We start from the raw sequence: 23904 nt of genomic DNA, 5'->3' as shown, positions 1-23904 counted from the left end.
TTATTCTTTTTTTGTTCCAGCTGGGGATTTGTGATGAAGCTGTTGTTCCAGCATCCCCTGCAGAACTGTTTCAGCAGTTGGCGGTCTGAGTCTCCAGCAGCAATACCATTTATTTTCACTACATTGCTCAATGTAGCCTGTAGTTGATGTAAGTAAGCAGAAGGTTTTTCACCTGCGTTTTGGTTGGTGTTTAGGAATGCTGCAAAGAGTTCATCACCATCATCCACAGTACCATAAGCTGAGTCAAGAACACTCAGATATTCACGGGAACTGGACTGAGGCAGGGCTATTCAATTGGCGGCCCGCGGGCCAAATGCGGCCCGCCAATCATCTCCATGCGGCCCGATGGCACCAACCTCCCTCCTCCTCTTTTCCTGGCGATGCGACTAATTCAGTTTGATACTCGCTCCAATTGACCTGAGAAACGCTTTACGTGCGAATATTTCAGCAGTTTATTCTATGTGTCCCGAATTTATGTCGACTGAACCAGCGATACCAATTCATGAATGAATCATTCTTTTGGTTTGATTCTAAACGCACTTGCATAACGGTCTAAAATTCGGATTCATTCAGACCGCTCCGTCACTGAATCATCTGAAGCGGGTTCTCGTTCAGTACAGTAACAACAAAAAGCGATGTTTTCAGTTGTTTCTGATTGTTTCAACACGGCCCAGCACGGAGTTGCGTTTACTCCCGGTCCCGGACACTATATTAAACAGCGTTGCGACATCCAGTGGGAAGCGTTTCAGTTCGACAGAAACCTCTCTGTTACAAACCACAAATCACTCATTGATTTAATTAGTATTAAATCGGATGAAACAGTCTCAACATTCCCAACAAGACTGATGAGGAAAGCAGGAGAAACATTGTGGCATGAACGAAATTAGAAGACTTTAAATCCCCTAATCACCCTTACAGACATTTACCATGAATGTACTGTAGTAATTTACCATGGGTTGGGCAGAAATGTGCAATATTTATATTGAATACTATGTAGTAATAAATAAATATTGTAAATATACTATATATACTATAATATTATATAATAGTAAATATAGTGATTTATATTGCATTAGATTTATTAGGTGGGTAGAGGAATATATAATTAATGTTTGTTATGAAATAATGTCAGTTTCTTTGTAAAGGTGCGTATAGTTTTTAACTTGTGTTTAGGCATTTTTTATACGTGGGAGCGAGTAGCCTGTGGTTATCAAGAATCGCTGTCAGAATATTTTCATTTAAGCATAACTATTATAAATACAATTATTATTATTTCTCACCAACAGCTATACGTTTGTATAAATAATTTATTTGTTCCAAGGAAAATAGTTGTACACAGCTGTAAATTATCAAGTTTTTATTTATTATGGTTTTATATATTTGCATACTGTTGGGTATCACATTTCCAAGTAAATACCATACTTTTTTAGGGTTACTTTAACTTATTTATTGAAACTGTTATGTTTCAATAAATAAGCTAAACCCCCAAACCAACCCACCGGCCCACCTCAACTTTTCGATTTGAAAATGCGGCCCTCGAATGAAACTAATTGAATAGCCCTGCCCTAGATGTTTCACAACATTGGCAGCTGGAGGAAGCAGGCTTTCTGAAATCTTTCTGACCACTTGTTTGTCAGAGACTGTGGTATCTGTGAGGTAAAACTCTGCATTGCTATGCCAGGTGTCATAATCAACTTCTAGGCTTGGACATGGAGTTTTTCCAGAGAAAGGCCTTCACTTGGAAAAGTTGTAAGGTGTTGACGACATGACATATTGCTCTTTACGATGTGTTCTACTACCACTCTTTGGACTTCAGGTGTAGTAAGTTGTTCAGGTGTTAGCTGGTAGGTTGCTCTACTACCACTACATGGAACCTCATAAGCCTGTTTGAGTGGAAATGAAATGCTATCCATATTCATTGTCACTTTGGACTGAGTAGTTGGCTCAGTTGGGGTCTGGTCAGTTACCGGGGCTGCCACTGTATTTGTATCAGGGGTATACAGTGGGGATATGTTGACCAAGGGGTCTTCATGCTCAAATGGCCGGTCCTGCTTTGCAGAGTGTTGAATTCTAACCAACTCCTCTAGCAGTACTTTCTCAAAATCTGTACCACTCATTTTTGCTACATCTTTTAACTCAGAAAGGTAGGACTGGGTTAAGCTTGATCCTACATTAGCAGTGTAAATGCTAGACAAAAGCTGGATGTGATGAATAATGTTAGGATCAGAAGAGGGTCTGTGACATGTTAAGTCACTTTGGAGTGTTTGAATAGCTGCACCAAATTGAAACTCAACAACAGCTGTGTTCTTGAAATCAGGATCAGAACTTTCTATCTTAACTACTCTTTCAATGGACCCATATTTCTCCAAAACGTCGACCACCTCATCATCTACATCAGTACCAGAAAGCCCACTGATTAGGACTGAATTGGGCACCTTAATGTTCTTAGACTGAATAACATCCATGTTGCATTAAGTGAAATTGCAAAACAACCCAAAAAATAAAACACATCAATTTACAGTCTGAGAGATTATGATGAATTGTGAACAAATGTGCCAAAGCTGTTCTGTATACGTATAGATATAACCACAAACTGCTGGCTGGCTCGACAAGCTTTATGTAGCACCTCTAACCTGAATTAGAATGATGGCTATTACCTAGGCTCTGAGCAGTAATTGACAAGACTCACAAGGAGACTTAACTTTTTTGAAACAGAACAGCTGGCAGGTTTATAATACAATCACTGTACAACACACTATTCACAGAATTATTTTCTCTTACATTAGAAAATACCCCAAAATAAAACGGAGCTCTTTCATTTAGTAAAAAAAATAGGAAAACAAAATAAATTGTCCTTGGGAAAATAGAAAGTCACTCTACCCGGGTAGTAAACCAAAACACATTCAAGTTTCCTTATCTGGAATCTATGGAATCCAATATCCGAGGTCTGGATACGAATCAGTTCAGTCACTCCGCAGAAGAGAATCCGACACAGCTGGCCACACTGCGTCCAAACGTTCCTTCTGTAGAATGTCACTCAGTGGGACAGGCTCGCCATCGAAGTCAGTATGGTTTGGAACCAAACTGAATCCAGGATAAAAACCAATCTGTACATGGCAGTACAGAATAGATAAAAAACAATTATAATTCTTTATATCTCCTTTCCATATATGGTACCTAATTTACTTTTCTTTTCTCAATAAACCAGTTACACATTTAAAACCATTAGCTATGATTATAAGAGAACTGTTCAAATCACTCTACGACTATGCTTCACACAAGTCTGTTTGACTAGAGACCATAGTTCGCACTGGCAAAGCCAAAACATAGTACAAAATTAAACAATAGCATTTATTTTCCTAAATAAATGTTCCTTACAGGATTAATGCATTTTTCAATCATAACATATAATGAACTGTATGCTATTAAACTATTAAACAACATGAAATGAATGCATTATTTCCCCATTAGTCATTTTACCTCAGTTAAACACATTTAGAACCCAGTACTTAGCTGAATGCTCAGTTTAGCAAAACACAAAATTCACACATTATGAGCTAAGTGCAATTTAAACATCTTACAATACTCTCGAGTCTCATGTCACTCCGATTGGTTTTATTATAATAGCATGAGATCTTAAAACCTAATATTGTTTACTGATAACATCACCTCATGTTAGCTAGCAATATGGTAAGCTAATGAGCACATTGAGACAACAGAAACTCACCAGAGGTTTCGGCAGAAAACACGGTGAAGAACAACAGAAAAGCGTCTCCCGCAATGCAGTCCTCGGGTTACTAGTTAAAGATTATCTTATCCACACAACTCCTGATTAGAATTGACTAGATATTACTGTTTTTCTATCTATTTTCGCCACGTGAACTAGAGCTTTTTTCTAATGCAGCTTGATGCAAAAGAGAATCCCCAATGACGAATGTAAAAAAACTGTGCTAGTGCGCCCTCTACTGGCATCATGTAATTTGACACTCGACTAGTTAACCCTTTAGTGACAGCATATGGGTTAAGCCAATTTATACTTCTGCGTCGAACTTACGCCGTAGCTACGTCGTAGGCTGTGTGTAGCGCGCGTACCCTGACGTGCACCTCTCCAAAAATGTAACAACGCGTCAACTCTACGCGGACGCAAGCGCTGTGATTGGTCTGCTAGGACCGCTCCCTCGGGTTTCACATGCTCCCTCTGCGCGCCTGAACGCGGACAACGACGCAGAAGTATAAATGAAAACCAACGCGTTGCCTACAGCGTAGAGGCTCCGGCGTAGGTCCGACGCAGAAGTATAAATCAGCCTTTATACTTCTGCATCGTTGTCCGCGTTCAGGCGCGCAGAGGGAGCATGTGAAACCCGAGGGAGCGGTCCTAGCAGACCAATCACAGCGCTTGCGTCCGCGTAGAGTTGACGCGTTGTTAAATTTTTGGAGAGGTGCACATCAGGGTACGCGCGCTACACACAGCCTACGACGTAGCTACGGCGTAAGTTCGACGCAGAAGTATAAATTGGGCTTTACAGTTATACTGTTATAGTATTATACTATAACATGTATATACTGTCTATATACCTAATATAATATGTCTTCTTAACTACATTTACATTTACATTTAGTCATTTAGCAGACGCTTTTATCCAAAGCGACTTACAAATTAGGACTAAATTAAGCGAGTCATCATGAAGAGGCAAAAAACAACAACAACGCAAGAAGTGCTCAAAATACGAAGTTCAGGTATTATTCAGAGTAGCATAAGCCTGATAAGTGATGTTTCAAAGGGAAAGGAATTTTTTTTTTTTTTTTTTTTTTTTTTTTTTATGAGGTTAAGTGCTCACGGAAGAGATTGGTTTTCAGCTGTCATGGTTTTCAGCTTTCAACTAACCCCAAGCATGAATATTAGTTCAACTTAAATAGTTTTGCTCTTCCAACATTTAATTAATTGCCGTTTTTACAGTGTATTAGGAAATTACTAGTCATCCAGTTTTTTTATATCAGCTATGCATTCCGTTCATTTTGTGAATTTGTAAGTTTCGTCAGGGCGTGAAGAAATATAGAGCTGAGTATCATCAGCATAACAGTGAAAACTAAACTAACAATTTTATTAATAACAAAGGAAGCAAATCTTCAGGAGAGGGCCAGGCCAACATAACAAACAAAAAGTCCTCTAACTAAACACGGAACTCTAAATAACCTTAACTAAGAAAAAAAACTAAAAAAAACTTAAGTTCAAAGAAAATGGACTTCACCCTCTCCCTAAAGCTTCCAAAGAAAGGCAAACAAAGGTATTTACATAAATTAGAAAATAACACAAAAGAATCATAAACACACCCACCCTAGTGTTCACACGCTCTCTCATAGTTTGTAATTGAGAAATTCATTCACAAAGTTAAGAGGTAATAAAGACCGCACTCGGTCACACTGAAATATACAAAAGAAAACCAGTCTGGATCAGGACAAAAAGTGAGCGCGTAGCCGTCAGCACTCCAGCATTGTTTCTTTGCAGTCTTATACACGTTGGATCTCTGTAGCGTTCACTCAGTACTGATGAATATTGAACATCAGCTGGAATCCAATTAGCGATCTATAACAGGGAGAGACAGAAAGAGCGAGCAAGAGAAGAAAACATGCAATGCATAACTTGCCCAATAGGTGATATCACTCTCCCAAGAGCGCACAATTCACAAATACGTCCACAGGACGTAACACATGCTTCCTAATTATATCTCCCAAGGATAGCATGTACAGAGTGAACAGCAACAGTCCTAGTTCTGAGCCTTGTGGTACTCCATACTGAACTTGTGATCAATAAGACATCTCTTCATTTACTGCTACAAACTGATAACGGTCAGATAAGTATGATTTAAACCATGCTAATGCAATTCCACTAATGCCAACATCCTTTTTGAGTCTATTTAAAAGAATGCTGTGGCCAATACTATCAACTCAAGGTCGAAATTGTAGGTGTAATTTGGTGAAAATAAGAGCCTCACGCAGTTGTTCCAGTGCAGAAGGAACTAACGGCAGCGGAAATCGGTTCTTGAATGTAATGGAATTGAGGCTACAGTAATCAATGCAGGGTCTAAGGTAGAGTTCTGCACTCCCGCGGGACTACCCGACGCAAAACAGAGCGGCGCGGGACAAATTTTGAAAGGTCATTGCGGGAGCGGGCGGGATGATGAAGGTGCACTTGCGGGTGCGGGCGGGGGGGATGATACGCTGCACTCCCGCAAATTAAATATGAGTGTAAAGTAAAATATATAAATGATTAAAGTAGCGTACATAATTTGTAGTTGTGAGGGAGATTCTGTTTGGCAGCAATAAAAACGTTTTAAGCAGCCTAAACTTGGATGTTGTCGTTTGGGGTAGGGCGGGGCCTAATCTCACGCACACTTGTTTAGAGACAATTCCTTCCCGCTGCTCCGTGTTCGAATTCGAAAGCTTCAAGTTCAAAATAGACAGCATGGACGAGGAAAAGAGCACCTCTAGTGCTTCAGATATAGGCCTAAGCGCTTCTTCTCTAAAGAAAGGCACATTTACTACAAAAAAATATATCACGAAACCTCAAATCAGACATTTGGCAGTCTTTTTCGGTTGTGCATGATGGAGAGGGGAATCAACTACCTTTTGCCTGCTGCGATAAATGCCAAAAGGTGTTAACATACAACGGACACAAATCGCATTTTTTTCCAAGACCTTTCGTGAGACAGAAAGTGAACATAGCACAGAAAGCCTGCTGTCTTGCGGGCATTTGCGGGCGGGAGTGGGACATAATATCACAGATGCGGGCGGGAGCGGGACTAAAAATGACAAATCTTTGCGGGAGCGGGCGGGAGTGGGACTGAAAATTGTGTCCCGCGCAGGTCTCTAGTCTAAGGGGACCATCTTTTTCCTCATCAAAGAAGAATCCTGCTGCCGCAGGAAATGTGGAAGGGCGTATGAAACCTGAAGCTAATGCCTCCTCAATATAATTCTCCATGGCCTAAGTCTCAGGAAGTGACAGGGGGTATATTCTGCTTTTAGGGGGAGCAGCATTTGGCAGGAGTTCAATGGCGCAATCCCAAGGACGGTGAGGGGGCAGTTGGGTTGCTTTGGCCCTGCTATTCTCTGCATAATCTTAGTGGAAACTTGGACATCAGGACTTTCAATAATAGTGGAGAGACATAAAACAATGTAGTTGACAATAATTTGACCACTTGATGAGATCACCTTGTTCCCAGGAAATGTGAGGATCATGAATGGTTAGCCACAGATGACCCAGGATGATTTGGTACTTAGGGGAGAGAATATCACATATAACAAAATATTTTCTGAGTGGAACAGACCAATGCGTAGAGTCGGGGGAATGGTTTGTTTTGTGATACCGGTTCCTATAGGTTTATTACCAACGGCTGTGATGTTTATGAATGGTGTACATGATATGTTTGGTATATTGAGTGCTGTGACGAGTTCATGATGGATTAAGTTTACCCCAGAGTCCACTAACGCTGTAACACAGTTCACTAGGTCATTATAATCAATTGCTATCGGTAGTGTGAAACTCTGATGAAATGATACAGAAGAAATTTCCTTACTCACTTGAGACTTGGGTATCTTGGCAGACTTGGGCTTATCGGGACATGCAGCACACTGATGACCTGATTGTCCACAGTAGAAACAGAGCCTTTCATATCGGTGTCATAGACGCTCTTCCGATGATACTCTGTTTGTACAGCAGTTGAGTGACTCTGGGATTATTACAAATTAAATTAAATTATCCATCCTTACAGCCATATTGATGTACTGCTTTCCTGTAGCAGGAAACGCCAAGGTAATGGGTTCGATTCCCAGGGAAAAGCAAGAACTATAAAGAATGTAAATGTGTTCCTTGATGTGAGTCAATGTAAGTCGCTTTGGATAAAAAGCGAAAGCATAAATGTAAAATGCAATGTACTGAAAAGTACTGAGAGAGTGTGGTTGTTTTGCTTGAATTCTCTTCTTTTAAATGAAGTAATTTATATAAAAAACAAATATTCTCAGTTCATGTAATCTGTAAGAAAAGAGCGAGATGTCAGTCGTTCTCATCTCATCTAATTATTTTTAATGTGACCCCGCCCACGGAGAGAGCGCGCGCTATTCAAACGCAAATTACTGAAGCAATCCACGCAATCCTGTGAACGCCCCCATATCAGCTCGAGAAAACACAAGTTTAATCAGATCATTGTACTTGTTTACACCGTCTCGCAGCGCTGTGAGGAATAATAATAATGGAAAATGTACCTCAGAAGTGCGGGTATTTCGAGGAGCAAGGATCCGACTGAGCTGAGGAATACTTAAGTAAGTTTTTTTTCCTTCTCAAGTGAATCGCGTTTCTGTTTGTGAATGAATGAACGGCAGAGATGCGCACTGTTGACCACATCTCGCAAAAAGACAGTTTCAATTTAAATTGCATTTCTGTATGTGAATGAATGATGATGTTTTAGCAAACTGTATTGCTATACTAAGATGAGTAAAAATCGACTGAAATATGTTGAAATAAAATGTAGGCTATATTTGTATAAGCAACGTATTAAACTGCAAATGAACATTTATATGCCCTAATATTTCATAAAAACAACGTTACAGTCAGGCGTTTCTGTGTGTGAATGAATGTTTCGCTTTTAGCAAACTGTATTGCTATACTGAGTAAAAATCGACTAAAATATGTTGAAATAAAATGTATTTGTATAAGCAACGTATTAAACTGCAAATTAACATTTATATTTCTTATAATAAAAACGAAAGACCTATGTTACAGACATATGAAAGACAACATTTCGTTGATTAGTTTTGGATAGATTATACATTTTTACTGTAAAATATCTGCCACCTCAAATAAGCTTTTGTTTGCCAATGTTTGCTCATATGTTAAATATAGTATGTTTTGTCAAAAATAAAGTAATCAAATAATCAATCAAATCCTTAACTTTGAAATATGTATGATAAAATGTATACTTTAGTTTTTACAAAGAAATATTACACTTGAATTGTTGTTGTAATTGTAACCTTTTTAATAAAAAATATATATTTACAAGGGAGATGTAAACAAACTATTAAAAGGTAAATACAAGCCTTTTCTTTAAATAATTTTTATTTTGTTTTATTAGTGACAAATTTGGGGAGAGGATAAATATTCCAAAACTGAAAATACAGTATGAGAATTAACTGCACAATTACTAGACATGTTTTCCTTGGATATTATAGGCCAATTTGCAAGCACAATTTGTAAAAAAATTGAGATGCTTCCAACTGTTGCTCTTGCATTCTTTCTTGTGGCTATAGGTGACACACCTGAATGAATGGCTCATTAAGTATGCGGGCCCCATTGTCTCCTCAGGTGCGAGCCACTAAATATGCATGATGGTGTCATTGGATCGTTGACGCCCACTCGAATATTGCCTTTCCAAACAGAAAGTGCTTTGTAAAATTTAAATCAATGTATTGTGTTATGTGAATGATAAGGCAGGGTGATTTTCACATCATTTTGAAGAAAAAACTCTAGGCGACAACATTCATTAGTCAAAAGTCTTATTGACACATATTTAGTATGTGTTTTGTGGCCTTATTTCAGAAACTTTAGTTTTTTGTTTTTTCAATAACCATGCATAAACATTATTCTCTCAAAAATGCAAACATGTCCATTCTTGTTGCTCACATATTATGGTAGCCCTGTTTGTGCTAAATAGAGTGTCATTTTTTTTTTTTGCCATTAATATGTTTATAAGCAACTGAAAAAAGCACAAATGTCAGGGCATGTCAGAACATCTCAAGGACCCCAAAAACCCCTCAGACCTCAGAGGGTTAAAATACGGACTGGTGAAATCACACTCCCCTCAAAGCCTAGGACGGTCATCATGGTACTTTAACTCGTCGTCACGGTACTTTACCTCGATGCCGTGGATTCAAGTAATTTAGCTAATAAATATGAACGTGGATATTGCATATGCATATCTGTAAATAAACATATTCACATAAATTGGGAAACTTGGAACTTTTAACACAACTGCAGTAGCCTACTGAATTTTAAACAAAATATAATTAAAAAATATTTTGTTGTGTGTATTAGAAGTAAAACTAGTAAAATTATGTATTCTTTATTATAGCTTAATTCGGTTATTCTGTTCTATTAAATAATTTAACTAAATCCTGATAACGCGGTGTGTATGAGCTGTAGGCTATAAAGTGTACGGTAGGCCTATATTGAATTGGTGAAGCCAACGTAAATTTATATGAAACATTTTATGATATATCAATTACTATATATATATATATATATATATATATATATATATATATATATATATATATATATATATATATATATATATATATATATATACAAATCACATCACATTACAAGTTAAAATTTCAATAAAAAATAATAATATATTACATTCAATCTCAAAGTTGTGCGCTTTTTTTCGCAGTGTGTTTTTTTTCTGTCTTGCTCCACCCATCAGGGTATGTAGGAAAACATTTCTTTGTAAATCCCAGGATCCATTGGAAAAACAACGTGATAATTAAGTGTGCAAACAAGGTACCGTTAGCTATGCCTGGAATGAATTAGCGCGCGCGATTTTCACAAGTGCACATCCGCCCGTAGATGAATTCGACATTCAGCCAATTTCTAAGTAAAACTATATATGTATATTTTTTTATTATTCGTAAATGAATATATAAGAGTATATTATATTAATTATTATTAAAATATATTTTCAAAATAAATAAAATAAAAAATATCTATCATAATACTAATATAATAAAAATAATATTTATCATAAAACCAATTTCCAAGTAAACCATATTTTTTAATTATTATTAAATTATTATATTTATTATATTAATATAATAATATTAATAAAATATATCATAAAACTAATTTCTAAGTAAAACTATATACATATATTTTAATTATTATTAAATTATTATATGAATTATTATTAAAATATTTTAAAATAAAAAAAATATCGGATATTAAAAAAATATATAATCATAAAATTATTAAATACATTTTATTTGGATGTCGTAACATGTATGTACAGTATATACTCACACAAAATGAGTTACAATCAACTGATTTCACCAGTCCGTATTTTAATGCTGTGAATATCCCACTCCCCCTGCTAAACCCATCTTGTTTTTTAGCAGTTTTTTTTATTTATTTATTATTATTATTTTTTTAAAGGGTACCTGACCGCAAAGCAATTGCTCCAGCTATTTTAATTGTATATCCATAAGCTATGTAAGATGTAAAATTGAAAGAATGAATGAAATAAATAATGCTTTTTGGGGCCCTAATGTGCTGGAAAATAACTATTAATAAAAAAAAAATGTCTAAGGTTTCTTTACATTTTTAGCTTTAAGTGTCAATTATCACTAATAATTTGTTTTATTTCTATTTTTAAGACGCAATTAAGCAAAAAACAAATAAACAAAAAGACAGGTATTTGCCTCATATACACTCAACTAAAGGATTATTAGGAACACCTGTTCAATTTCTCATTAATGCAATTATCTAATCAACCAATCACATGGCAGTTGCTTCAATGCATTTAGGGGTGTGGTCCTGGTCAAGACAATCTCCTGAACTCCAAACTGAATGTCAGAATGGGAAAGAAAGGTGATTTAAGCAATTTTGAGCGTGGCATGGTTGTTGGTGCCAGACGGGCCGGTCTGAGTATTTCACAATCTGCTCAGTTACTGGGATTTTCACGCACAACCATTTCTAGGGTTTACAAAGAATGGTGTGAAAAGGGAAAAACATCCAGTATGCGGCAGTCCTGTGGGCGAAAATGCCTTGTTGATGCTAGAGGTCAGAGGAGAATGGGCCGACTGATTCAAGCTGATAGAAGAGCAACTTTGACTGAAATAACCACTCGTTACAACCGAGGTATGCAGCAAAGCATTTGTGAAGCCACAACACGCACAACCTTGAGGCGGATGGGCTACAACAGCAGAAGACCCCACCGGGTACCACTCATCTCCACTACAAATAGGAAAAAGAGGCTACAATTTGCACAAGCTCACCAAAATTGGACAGTTGAAGACTGGAAAAATGTTGCCTTGTCTGATGAGTCTCGATTTCTGTTGAGACATTCAGATGGTAGAGTCAGAATTTGGCGTAAACAGAATGAGAACATGGATCCATCATGCCTTGTTACCACTGTGCAGGCTGGTGGTGGTGGTATAATGGTGTGGGGGATGTTTTCTTGGCACACTTTAGGCCCCTTAGTGCCAGTTGGGCATCATTTAAATGCCACGGCCTACCTGAGCATTGTTTCTGACCATGTCCATCCCTTTATGACCACCATGGCTAATTCCAGCAGGATAATGCACCATGTCACAAAGCTCGAATCATTTCAAATTGGTTTCTTGAACATGACAATGAGTTCACTGTACTAAAATGGCCCCCACAGTCACCAGATCTCAACCCAATAGAGCATCTTTGGGATGTGGTGGAACGGGAGCTTCGTGCACTGGATGTGCATCCCACAAATCTCCATCAACTGCAAGATGCTATCCTATCAATATGGGCCAACATTTCTAAAGAATGCTTTCAGCACCTTGTTGAATCAATGCCACGTAGAATTAAGGCAGTTCTGAAGGCGAAAGGGGGTCAAACACAGTATTAGTATGGTGTTCCTAATAATCCTTTAGGTGTATATACAATATATATTTGATGAACTCTTAAAGCCTATCTTCGTGAAAAAAAGGTTCAATATTATTATTTTTAATGACATTCATGTGCAATGGGGAGAGTAATACAATATTTTCCTATGAACCACAGCGTGTTTAACACACAAAGGATAAGTTCAGTTAAATTAAGTGAAATTAACAGTTTTGTTTTGATAGCTGGTAGCTTTATTCCTTACCCGTCGAAGTTTATAGTTTGAATCGATCTGCCATCATTTTGTTTGTTTGTGTTTGTTTTTTGCATCTTTTATCCACACTAGTTCACTTTCTGTTAATTTATTTAAGTGTAGACAAAGCATCCATGCAGGATCTGGGTGCTTGCTGTGTGAAAAATCGATCGATAAACGGATATAGCAAAGGAAGTGCATTTAAACTCGCTTGCGCGTGCACGCGAAGGGGAGTGCGATTTGTCCGGGGAGTCGGATTTCGGTACAACACCGGCAACGGTAAATGGCAGTGAGCCCAGCCCACCCATCCGAGAAGTGTCAGCTCTTATTTTGAAAAGGGCTTGAGGGGGCGTGACATCACATTGAAGCAATACCCTATACCCTATACCCTGATTGGCTGACTACACGTGTGGATCGTAGTTACACACTCTGCGGAAAGATAGTGCCAAAAAGATCTGTAGACATGTGCAGAGGGATCATGGACAGTATATAAACTGGACACAGCGACCCTATAGGTTTCAACGGAGAAAAGTGAAGCAAATTAGAAGCTCTCACTTCCTGATGTCTGACCGTACTGCGCAGACTCAAACTGAGCTTGACGACGTAGATGTGACGTGAGCAACCCGTCTGTCTTCTAGAAGCTGTGCCAAGAGAAATCTGAATCATTCCCTTCCGAAACTTGCAGAGACGGAGAGTGTGAGTAGGAGGTGTCCATGAGCTAGGAGCAGGAGCAACTTTTGCTAAGTATTCTGATTAATCATTTTGTCATTTTGCCTCCACGTCCCCCCGATTGCCCGCGAGCTTCTCCTCCTGTCCATACGGTAATCTCTCTACTGTGCGACAGAGAGTCGCGTGGTTATGACGCAATCGTTAGCCTATTTTTACAAAAACGGCTTCTACGGGGCCATAACGTAAGATACAAGGTAATGGAGCCTTTTATACATTGTCGTGTTTCTTTAGAAATAAATAATGGACAAATGGAGTCTTTAAACGCCTAAGATGTAAAGTTATTCGCTGTCAAAGTGATGCCAAAATGAATGGGAGTCAATGGAATGCTAACAGCAGGTGGGGGTCCGCTAATCATTGGCGGCGCCCGGGGAAGCTTCAAATTTTTACGAAACATTGGCCCCCTGAGAGGGATCTGTGAATGCCCTGTGATCTGCAAACACAGATTCAACACTTGGATGCTGAGCTTTGCACAGAATGTGTAAGAATGTCTTTTTACAGTGGTTTGAAAATACAAGTTAGGCTGTATTTGTTTGCAAATTGTGAGGAGGGCATTTGTAGATTTTTCAATGGGAAAAAAACAGCGAAACAGTTGTGCCAAAATTCTGAAAACAAATGCAACACAATCTACAAACAAATAATGACCCTCATGCACAGACAAATCACTTTGCATTCATTCAAATTCTGGTTGTCAAGTACAAGTCACTGATTTCTATTTGTGAATCATAAAGAGTTTGTTTGCGGATTTTAAATCTATTTGTAGATCACATTTTATATTTGTATGTCATGAGGAGTTTGTTTGCAGATTTGGAATCTATTTACAGATTGTGTTTTACATTTGCAGATTATGAGGAGTTTGTTTGCAGATTTAAAATTTATTTGTAGATCTTGTTTTGTGTTTACAAATTGTATATGCATTTTTGACTCATAGTCTCTTCATTTTCAATGATTATGGCATTATTTTGTCACAACAGCGAAACAGTAGTGTCAAAATTCTGAAAACAAATGTGACACAATCTACAAACAGAACATGATCTTCACCTGCAAACAAGTCACTTTACATTCATTCAAATTCTGGTTTTCAAGTACAAGTCACTGATTTCTATTTGTGAATCAGGATGTGTTTATTTGTGGATTTTTTATCTTTTTGTAGATCATGCTTTATATTTGTGGATCACAAAGAGTTTGTTTGAGGACTTTGTATCTGTTTGTAGATCTTGTTTTACATTTGCGGCTCATGAGGACTTTGTTTGCGGATTTTTAATCTATTTGTAGATTGTGTTTTGTGTTTACAAGTTGTAATATCTATTTGTGACTTTTAGTCTGTCCATTTTCAATGGTTTTGGCATCAATTTAACCCCATAGAGGGGCCCACTAACTCCATTTATCGTTCACTTTGATCTTTGAAACTTTGCAGAACTTTTGCACTCACAAACAGCTATATAAAAGGTAATATCCGAAAAGCATCATAGGGGAAAAGCATCATACAGTAAAAGCATCACTTTAATGTAATTGCAAAGCTCTATGTGTACTGTCAAGGAAGGTAAATTGTTTTTCTTGTAATCATCCCTTCCCCTACTTTTTTTTACAGTGGTTTTGATGTTATATATATATATATATATATATATATATATATATATATATAATTATTTTGTATTTTTTTTACATTGAATTTGAAAATGTAATAAATATATATTTTTTTTTTACAAAAAATGTTTTTCCTGAATGTTTTTGTAAATAAAGTGACTCTCTCTCTCTCTCTCTCTCTCTCTCTCTCTCTCTCTCTCTCTCTCTCTCTCTCTCTCTCTCAGCCTGGATAAGGGTTTTCCATTCGTGGGGCAAGTGGGTGTGGAATCTAAAGTCATTCCAGGTTTGGATAAAGGAGTTCAGGGCATGTGTGTAAACGAGCGAAGGAAGATCACTGTACCTCCTCACCTGGCTTATGGAGTCTTGGGAGCTGGTAACAATGTCTTTTGTTTCTTCGCCTTAATAAATCAATTATTTTCCTAGTATGACAGAAAAAAGGCAATACATATCCCCAATTTTACACAGTGTTGTGTTTACAGTGGTCCTCCTGCTATGGATTTGTTATTTGATTCATTATAATGACTGATTTATTAAAGTTATTTACAAATGATTATTTTATCTTCTTGCAAGAAACAAAATTCATTAACTATCACCATAGAATTAGAAATAGTAATAAAATATTTGACAAAATTGTGGATTGCTGTATATTTAGGGTTCCAATTGCCCTCATTTTTATGTCTCTCGTCCTGAAGTTAGACAGATAGATAACACACTCTTTCTAACACATAGGCTTTTGGGAGAATCCTGCTTTATACATTGATTCTATTTACCAATTTGTTTAGCCACAATTAGTTTAACATTTAAAAAAAGAAAATCTAAACTTGACAATTTTTTATTTTATTTTATAACGTAAATATAGCCATTTCCAAATTAAATACGGTAACACTTTAGAATAGTTCCATCATTAATGAATAACTACACAGTAACAAATGAGTAACACAATCTTAACACTCTAGTAACTACTATTAACTAACAAGAAACTCTGATTAATGAATTAGTAAGTAATAATGCTCAGTTGAATGAGGCAGTTCACTATTAGCTAATCAATAACTACTTTTTTTTCATACCTCACAGAGGACTACTAAGGACTAGGGATGTCACGGTACCAAAATTCCAGTAGTCGTTACCGATACCATTAAAATTTTACGGTTCTCGGTACCAATTTCGGTACCACAGCAAAATCTGTTGGAACTATTTTTCTATTTTATTGAACTATTCAAATTTCTTTTTTTAAAATAAATTCAGTGACTTTTTTTATGACGGTAATCATAAGTAAATACATAAGCATTGAAGGCTACATGCGGTTTAAACGTAAATATTGCTTATAAAAAAAAATAAGCAACCTTCTATGGACACATTATTATTATTATTAGTAGTAGTAGTAGTAGTAGTAGTAGTAGTAGTAGTAGTAGTATTTTTAATGCACGGAGGCGTAGCTAAATCTACTGGACAGTAGCCTAATATAATTATTTGTCAATTTCTTCAAGTTAAACCAAATTTTTATTTTGACGGGTTGCCGTGAAGACCTTTGAGTTTCTGTGTGTGTATATGACGATAGTTTTTCTCAAATGAAACGGTAAAATGCTCATGAAGTGACTCGAATTTCATCATGTCATCATATCATGAGGCAGCAGAGACTGAAAACAGCGCGAGCGTCACTCATGCTTCAGTGTGTGTGTGAGGTAAATTAAACCGCGCGCCTGCGCCATTCATTCACACAGAGACCAGCAGAACATGCAGGGTTAATATTTAAATAGTCTTTTTGCGGCTTAATATACACAGACACTATATATATCGTGGTATATATTGGCTACTGTGCTCCTAGTAAAAAAGTTAGTCTAGAGCCCCGCGCTTAGATAAACACGGAAGCGACTGAAAGCAGCTGCCTATTAGTGGGTACCGGTACTACAGAAATGCTGGTATCGTTACATTTAAAAATTCAGTACCGACTTGGTAACAACAACTAGGGACGGAAACCGTCTCAGCTTACGACTCTAAACCTGGTTCCCTGAAAAGGAAACGAGACGCTGTGTCGAGACCATAGACTGTAAAAAAATATGGACGTAGTGTCCGTGACGTCACCCGTAGGTTTCTGAAGAGCATTTTTGAAGCCTAAAGTAGGCGGAGCCGGCCGTCGCCATCTTGGCCTTGCGTCACTCCCGGATAACAGAAAATAGGCAAAGGGGCGGGGCGTGAGTGGAGCTGAGGAGCCTTGCTATGATTCTGTACTATTCTGCTAGTTGAAAATGTATTATGCAGTAACTTAATATTACTATGAGAGTGTGTGTGTGAAAGTGATTTATGTGCTTAACGTTACATGTCAGTCACTCTCTTTTTATAGTCTATGGTCCGTCAGCGCGGAATCGCTCGTCAAGTTCGTAGAGAGCTTATTCAGTCCATTTTAAATTCTGTTTTTGGGCCGCCTCTCAAATGGGTTAAACCATAAATATATTGCCTATGAAGTTCAAGTAAATGCGCTAGAAAATCCGCGCTCATTCAAGGATGTGCATTTATTGCATGGACGGAGAAAGCGCCGACACCTGCAGGATTTCATCTGACGGTACATAAGCATATTATAATCTATCTGTTCCGTGAGAGCAGAACGAACAAGCCTTTATTGACGTTTTTAAATCTGAAAACTCCAAAAAGCAACGAAATTGTCAGATATCCATTAGTGCATGTTCACAGAGGAAAACAACTGAAATACTGCGCTGGTTGTTCTCTCGACGGAATCCTAAGCCATGGGCGAAGTAATGGGTGTATTAAATTGTATGAAATAATCCCGGAAAAAAGCACAAAACACTGCAGAGATGGCAAGTTCAGCAGCTAAAATTTGCTGAGGTGAAGTGACGGCTAGTAACAACAGCAGACAAACAGCTAGCAATGACATCAGCGGGAATCCATCTGTCACTCAAGTGGCCACACCCTTAATTATGCAGAATTTAAATATTAATCAACTAAACGGATGAGTTATAAAAAAATTCACCCCCCTCACAGTTGTTATGAAGGGCAAAATTAGCTCTATAGACCAAAGCCACATAGAGATCCAGGCTGTAAACATGTTTTTTTCTGCTGTAAAGTTGGTAATTTTAACATGGGGGAGATACAGATTTGACTCACTTCTGCAGCCAGCCCAAGCGGCCAGTCAATGAATTGCAGTTTAACTACTTCCGTGTTGGTTTCAAGAGAGAGACGGTGAGGTTGCCGCTTGGTCGAGACGCTGTGGAAACGCCTCTGTGTGATTGCGTCGCAAAGCACCTATGAAATCAGTCCAAATGGCTTGACGGAAGGTGACGTCATCGAACAGGAAACTATAAAGCATACCTGGAACAAACAGCCTCTAGCTTCTGATTGGCTGAAGCAAGTTGCTCACAGGCATGCAGGGAGTATGGCAGGGCGACGCAGTGTCTCAATCCCTCTTTAGGGAACCAGGGTTACAGTCGTAACCTGAGATGTGACCTTTCAAGTGAACTTGAGCTGCATCGAGACGCTGTGGGAACACTATACCCACAGCGCCATAGTAACAAGTGCCTGTCCGTGTGAAATCTCTGCACACGCTAAGACGAAAGCACATGCGCCCCTGGAGTGGAGCCGAGGTCAAATTCATATAACCTCACTAATGTGTGCGGCGAGGCAAAATCCTGCCACATCACAAATATATTGGAGGGAAACTCCTGACGATAATGTTTTAGAAGCAACCTTACTCCTAGTCTCTTGGTCTGATGCCTCACAGTGCCATGAAGGATACATTATTAGAGGGTGTCTCCCCAAAGATACATATATACATAGATAAAATATATACATAAAGATACATAGATACGTAGTAAGAAGCTAAGGCCGCTATTTACACCTTTGGTGTGGAGGGGGATAACCCTGCAGAGAAACGCTTCTGCTGGAACTCGAGCACTGCACCCACTGGGCAAATAACTCTGTCCAGCTGATGCTCTCCACTCCAGGAAGTGAAAAAATATACACTTCAAGGTGTAGAGTTTCCTCATGGAGGGAGCTCTGGATTGGAGGATGGTCTCAACAAACTTGGTTGAGAGACCTGAACTTATGAGCTGGGCCCCCCTCAGAAGCCAAGCCCAAAGTTTCCACAATTCTGGGCAGGGGTAAAGTATCAACCTGCTCGTCTGAGAGAAAAGGTCCCCCCTGAACGCAATCTCCAGAGGAGAGCCGTCGAGGAGAGACTCTAGGTCTGAGAACCATACCCGGGCCGGCCAAAACGGGGCTATTAATAGAAGACGGGCCCCGTCCCGGCGAACTCTCTACAGAACTCCCAGGAGAAGAGCGATCGGGGGAAATGCCTACAGACGTGACCTCGGCTACGTCTGCAACATAGCGTCCAGCCCCAGAGGAGCAGGCTGAGAGTGAGAACCACTGTGGACAAGTGTGTCATCTCTTAAGATGCGAACAGGTCTACTTCTGCTTGACCAAAGTTTTCCATTGGTGGTGGAGTCATGGTGGAGTCTACATTCCCTGGGCCTCAGCCCCTGCCTCAACAGACAGGATGTCTGCTCCCTGATTTAAATACCCAGGGATGCAAATTGCCTTTACATTTATGGATTTTGGCAGACGCTTTTATCCAAAGCGACTATACATTTTATACATAGGCATGTGCAATCCCCTGGGATCGAACCCACAACCTTGCGTTGTTAACACAATGCTCTTACCACTGAGCTACAGGAAAGCCTTTAGAGAGAGCAAACTCCCTTGGGCCCAAAGGAGGATCTGGTGAGTCAGTTTGCATAAGTGACATGACCTCAGAGCCTCTTGATGGTTGATGTAAGAGACCACCGATGTGTTGGTTGATGTAAGCACATGATGGCCCCTCAGGTCTGGGAGGAAGTGTTTGAGAGCTTGAAACACCGCTATCATTTCTAGCTGATTTATGTGCAAAGAAAGTAGATGGTCCTGCCACAGACATTGTGCCGAGTGACCATTCATGATTGCCCCCCAACCTGTGAGGGAAGCATCTGTCGTTAGCATTATGCAACAACAAGAAGCCCCCAACATTGGGCCTTGGGCGAGGAACCAAGGTTTCTCTCACATGACTAAGGCACGTAGGCATCGCCACGCGACCTTGATAATGCAAAACGGATTTCCCCTCGGAGAAAACCCCTTGTTTTTGAGCCACCACTGCAGGGGTCTCATGTACAGGAGGCCAAAAGTTATTACGTTGGACGCATCTGTCATAAGATCCAACAGTCTCTGAAACTGTTTCACGGTGAGTGACTGGCCATGTTTTACCCCATTTACGGCTGAGAGAATCGATGCTATACAAGCAGGGGATAGTTGTGCCTGCATCGTCGTCGAATCCCAAACCACACCTAGAAAAGTGGTCCTTAGAACTGGAAGGAGCACACTCTTTTTGGCGTTGAGCCTCAGCCCCAACTTTCGACATCTCGATGCCGAACCGCCATCTGCTCAGATTGAGCTAAAATCAACCAGTCGTCGATATAATTCAACACACAAATACCCTGGAGGTCTCAGTGGAGCCAGAAGTGCATCCACGCATTTCATGAAAGTGCGGGGTGATAAACCTAGGCCGAAGGGAAGAACCTGATATTGGTACGCTTCGCCCCCAAAAGCGAACCTCATGAACTTCCTGTGATGAGGATGGATGGCTACATGGAAGTACACATCCTTCAAATCTATCTTAACAAACCAGTCCTCGGACTGAATCTGTGACACAATCTGTTTGAGTGTAAGCTGTTTGAGTGTAAGCATTTTGAACTTGAGTTTTTGAACCCTGTGGTTTAATTGACGCAGGGATAGAATAGGACGCAACCTTCTGTCCTTCTTTGGAACAATAAAGTAACGGCTGTAAAACCCTGACCCCCTGCTGGGAGGAGGAACCCTTTCTATAGCCTCCTTTCGCAGAAGAGTCTGTACTTCTTGCTCCATAACCGTCAGGACTTCTTAGTCGAAGCCTTCTTTGAGATAATTAGGGGTGTAACGATTCGTTTTAACAACGATTCGATTCGATTCACGATTCATGATTGTCGATACGATTCAAGGACGATATTGGTTCATTTAGAACGATACGATCCGAAACGATTCAGTGACTTGAAATCGATTCAGTGACTTTTTAGCCAAAAATTATTGTAAGTGAATCAGGTATCAATTAATTATGGATATAAACAAACAAGTAAAACACAAATTAATGTCAAATGCATTCACATTTTATTTTAATAAGTAGGACTGAACGATTATGACAAAAATGATAATTGTTAATTATTCCCTTGAAATTGTAATTGTGATTATTGATTACGATTATCACAACATTGAATGATGTTTTGAATAGTTTGGCCATGGGACCCACATTTCCCCATAATAATAATTATAATAATTTATTACATTTATATAGCGCTTTTCTCGACACTCAAAGCGCTTTACAGAAGGGGGGAATCTCCTCAACCACCACCAATGTGCAGCACCCACTTGGATGATGCGACGGCAGCCATATTGCGCCAGAACGCCCACCACACACCAGCTTACTGGTGGAGAGGAGACAGTGATGAAGCCAATCAGTATATGGGGATGATTAGGAGGCCATGATGGACAGAGGCCAAGGGGCAAATTTGGCCAGGACACCGGGGTTACACCCCTACTCTTTCGAAAGACATCCTGGGATTTTTTAATGACCACAGAGAGTCAGGACCTCGGTTTAACGTCTCATCCGAAGGACCCACGACCCATGGTCATCAAGCCGCGACCCACCTTTTTAGGAATTATATAAGCCTATTATAATACATTTGTTTACACAAAAATTGTTGACACACAAGTTCTGTCCCCCTTTACTTAACAAAAAAAATTTAAGAATATGACAAATACTGATAGACAGTAGGCACTGCGAGGTTAAGCTATTAAATAGCAGTCCCAAACTAGTTTTTGTTAATACAATCTTGGTATGAGCCACCACAGTCATATACAAATATACAAAATAACCAGTAAGTGGCATTTTGTTATGGAAACAAACAACAATTAGGCTACCATGGTGATACACAATACTTAGAAGCACTGGTAAAGAAACATGGAAACTGCTCCTGATAAATAGCAACACACATGGCGTACCAATAACGTAATTTATTGGTATTTTACTTTTATTTCTTAACTTACTAATTTACGACGTTGCATTCTCGTATGACTTTAGTGAAGTGATACAGCGCGCTCCGCCGCATTTGCGCGTGCAGTTGAAGAGTGTGCGCTCCTGCAGTAGCCTATAGCGGCTGAGAGGACAGGAAAGTCCGTTTTTCTGAGGTGAGAGACTTTGCGCTGCTTGACTGTTGTCGCGATGCTGCTGGCGCGTCACGCATGGCGACGACGACAGATAGGCAGACTGAATCAAGTCACGTTTAACGCCTTTATCATTAAATGTGCAAAGAAAAAACATCCATATAAAGTCTAACATGCTTAAATCCAATGCGCTATTTCCTAGTATCGATACAATCGATTCATTACCTTTTAAAATGATATTAGATCGATATATGTCGTCCGGAAGGCCAACTTGCCGAGCACAGATCGATCCAGTTGGATCGTAGGAATATAAATCGATACATCGATGTAGTTGATGAATCGTTACACCCCTAGAGATAATGATTGTCCTCAGATCTGTCTTATCCCAAGACGACTACGGCTGAGATTACTAAAGGTACCAGCCTCTCAAGACTGGGCTCTAGTATAGCTCAAGAAGCCAATCCAGTGTCCTTAAACGGATGACTGGCAGGAACAACTAAACTGACCCCACTTAAACCCTCCTTCTGCGAGTCAGACACTGAGACTAGAACTCGCTGGAGAACACTGCGCTCCAAAGCACACGTGGGTTGTGGGGTTGGCAGAACAGCCCCTGAAGGCACCGTATAATGAGGTGTTATCCATTAATTTGCTCAGAATTAAATGACTTCTCAAAGATTAGATGAGTATATAATTAATTTTCTCAAAAATTAATTGCAGCCAAATATCAACCAGACAAGTAAACACAGTCTGGATGAAAGGCTGCATAGTATATTAATACAGACATCTAACTCCTCAAAGATCAGATGAGTACATATTTAATTTTCTCAAAAATTAAATGCAGCCAAATATCAACCAGACAACTAAACACGGTCTGGATGAAAAGCTGAATACTATATAAATACAGACATCTAACCCCTCAAAAATCAGATGAGTACATATTCATTTTCTCAAAAATGAAATGCAGCTAAATATCAACCAGACAATTAAACACGGTCTGAATGAAAGGCTGCATAGTATATTAATACAGACATATAACTCCTCAAAGATCAGAGGAGTACATATTTAATATTTTTCAAAAATAAAATGCTGCCAAACATCAACCAGACAAGTTGAAACGGTCTAGGTGAAAGGCTGAATAGAGCATCACAGTCCCGCCCACAGCCCGAGAGCGCTTCGGTGCCGGAAGTAAATTTCCCATTCATTTCTCCCATTGACGTTTTCGAAAATCCGTATCTAAAGAGTTTTAGAGCATGTCTGAGGATAACCAGCTACGGCTGAACTCATAGGCATACAACATATCATTTCGAGTGAAAAAACGGCGAGAAAATCCAAAAAAAGTCAAAGGTACAAGACTGTGTACATATTTTCATTTCCGAGCGAAGGAACTACTCATCCCATAAACCACCGCGCCTCACTGAAGTCGACTGAAGCCACAACCGCGAAAGAGCCTTTAGAGCGACTTTAAAATCTGACG

At 39.1% G+C, this 23904-nt stretch overlaps 1 protein-coding gene and 1 long non-coding RNA gene across 2 annotated transcripts in view; one reads left to right on the top strand and one right to left on the bottom strand.

Moving 5' to 3' along the window:
• fkbp10a (FKBP prolyl isomerase 10a) overlaps positions 1-23904 on the top strand; it is a 346331-nt gene that overhangs the window by 136111 nt on the left and 186316 nt on the right. Inside the window, exon 2 of the mRNA XM_082186736.1 lies at positions 15416-15564. Within this exon, the coding sequence (XP_082042862.1) occupies positions 15416-15564 (149 nt within the window). The remainder of the gene's footprint in view (positions 1-15415; positions 15565-23904) is intronic.
• Positions 1-23904, bottom strand: part of LOC309511573 — a 246062-nt gene that overhangs the window by 118988 nt on the left and 103170 nt on the right. The gene's annotated exons all lie outside the window — the stretch shown is intronic.

The sequence above is a fragment of the Leuciscus leuciscus genome (genome assembly GCF_965113295.1).
Source record: "Leuciscus leuciscus genome assembly, chromosome: 12".
NCBI classification, from domain to species: domain Eukaryota; kingdom Metazoa; phylum Chordata; class Actinopteri; order Cypriniformes; family Leuciscidae; genus Leuciscus; species Leuciscus leuciscus.
The sequence above is the reverse complement of the archived record's forward strand: the minus strand, read 5'-3'. Positions and strand labels throughout refer to the sequence as shown.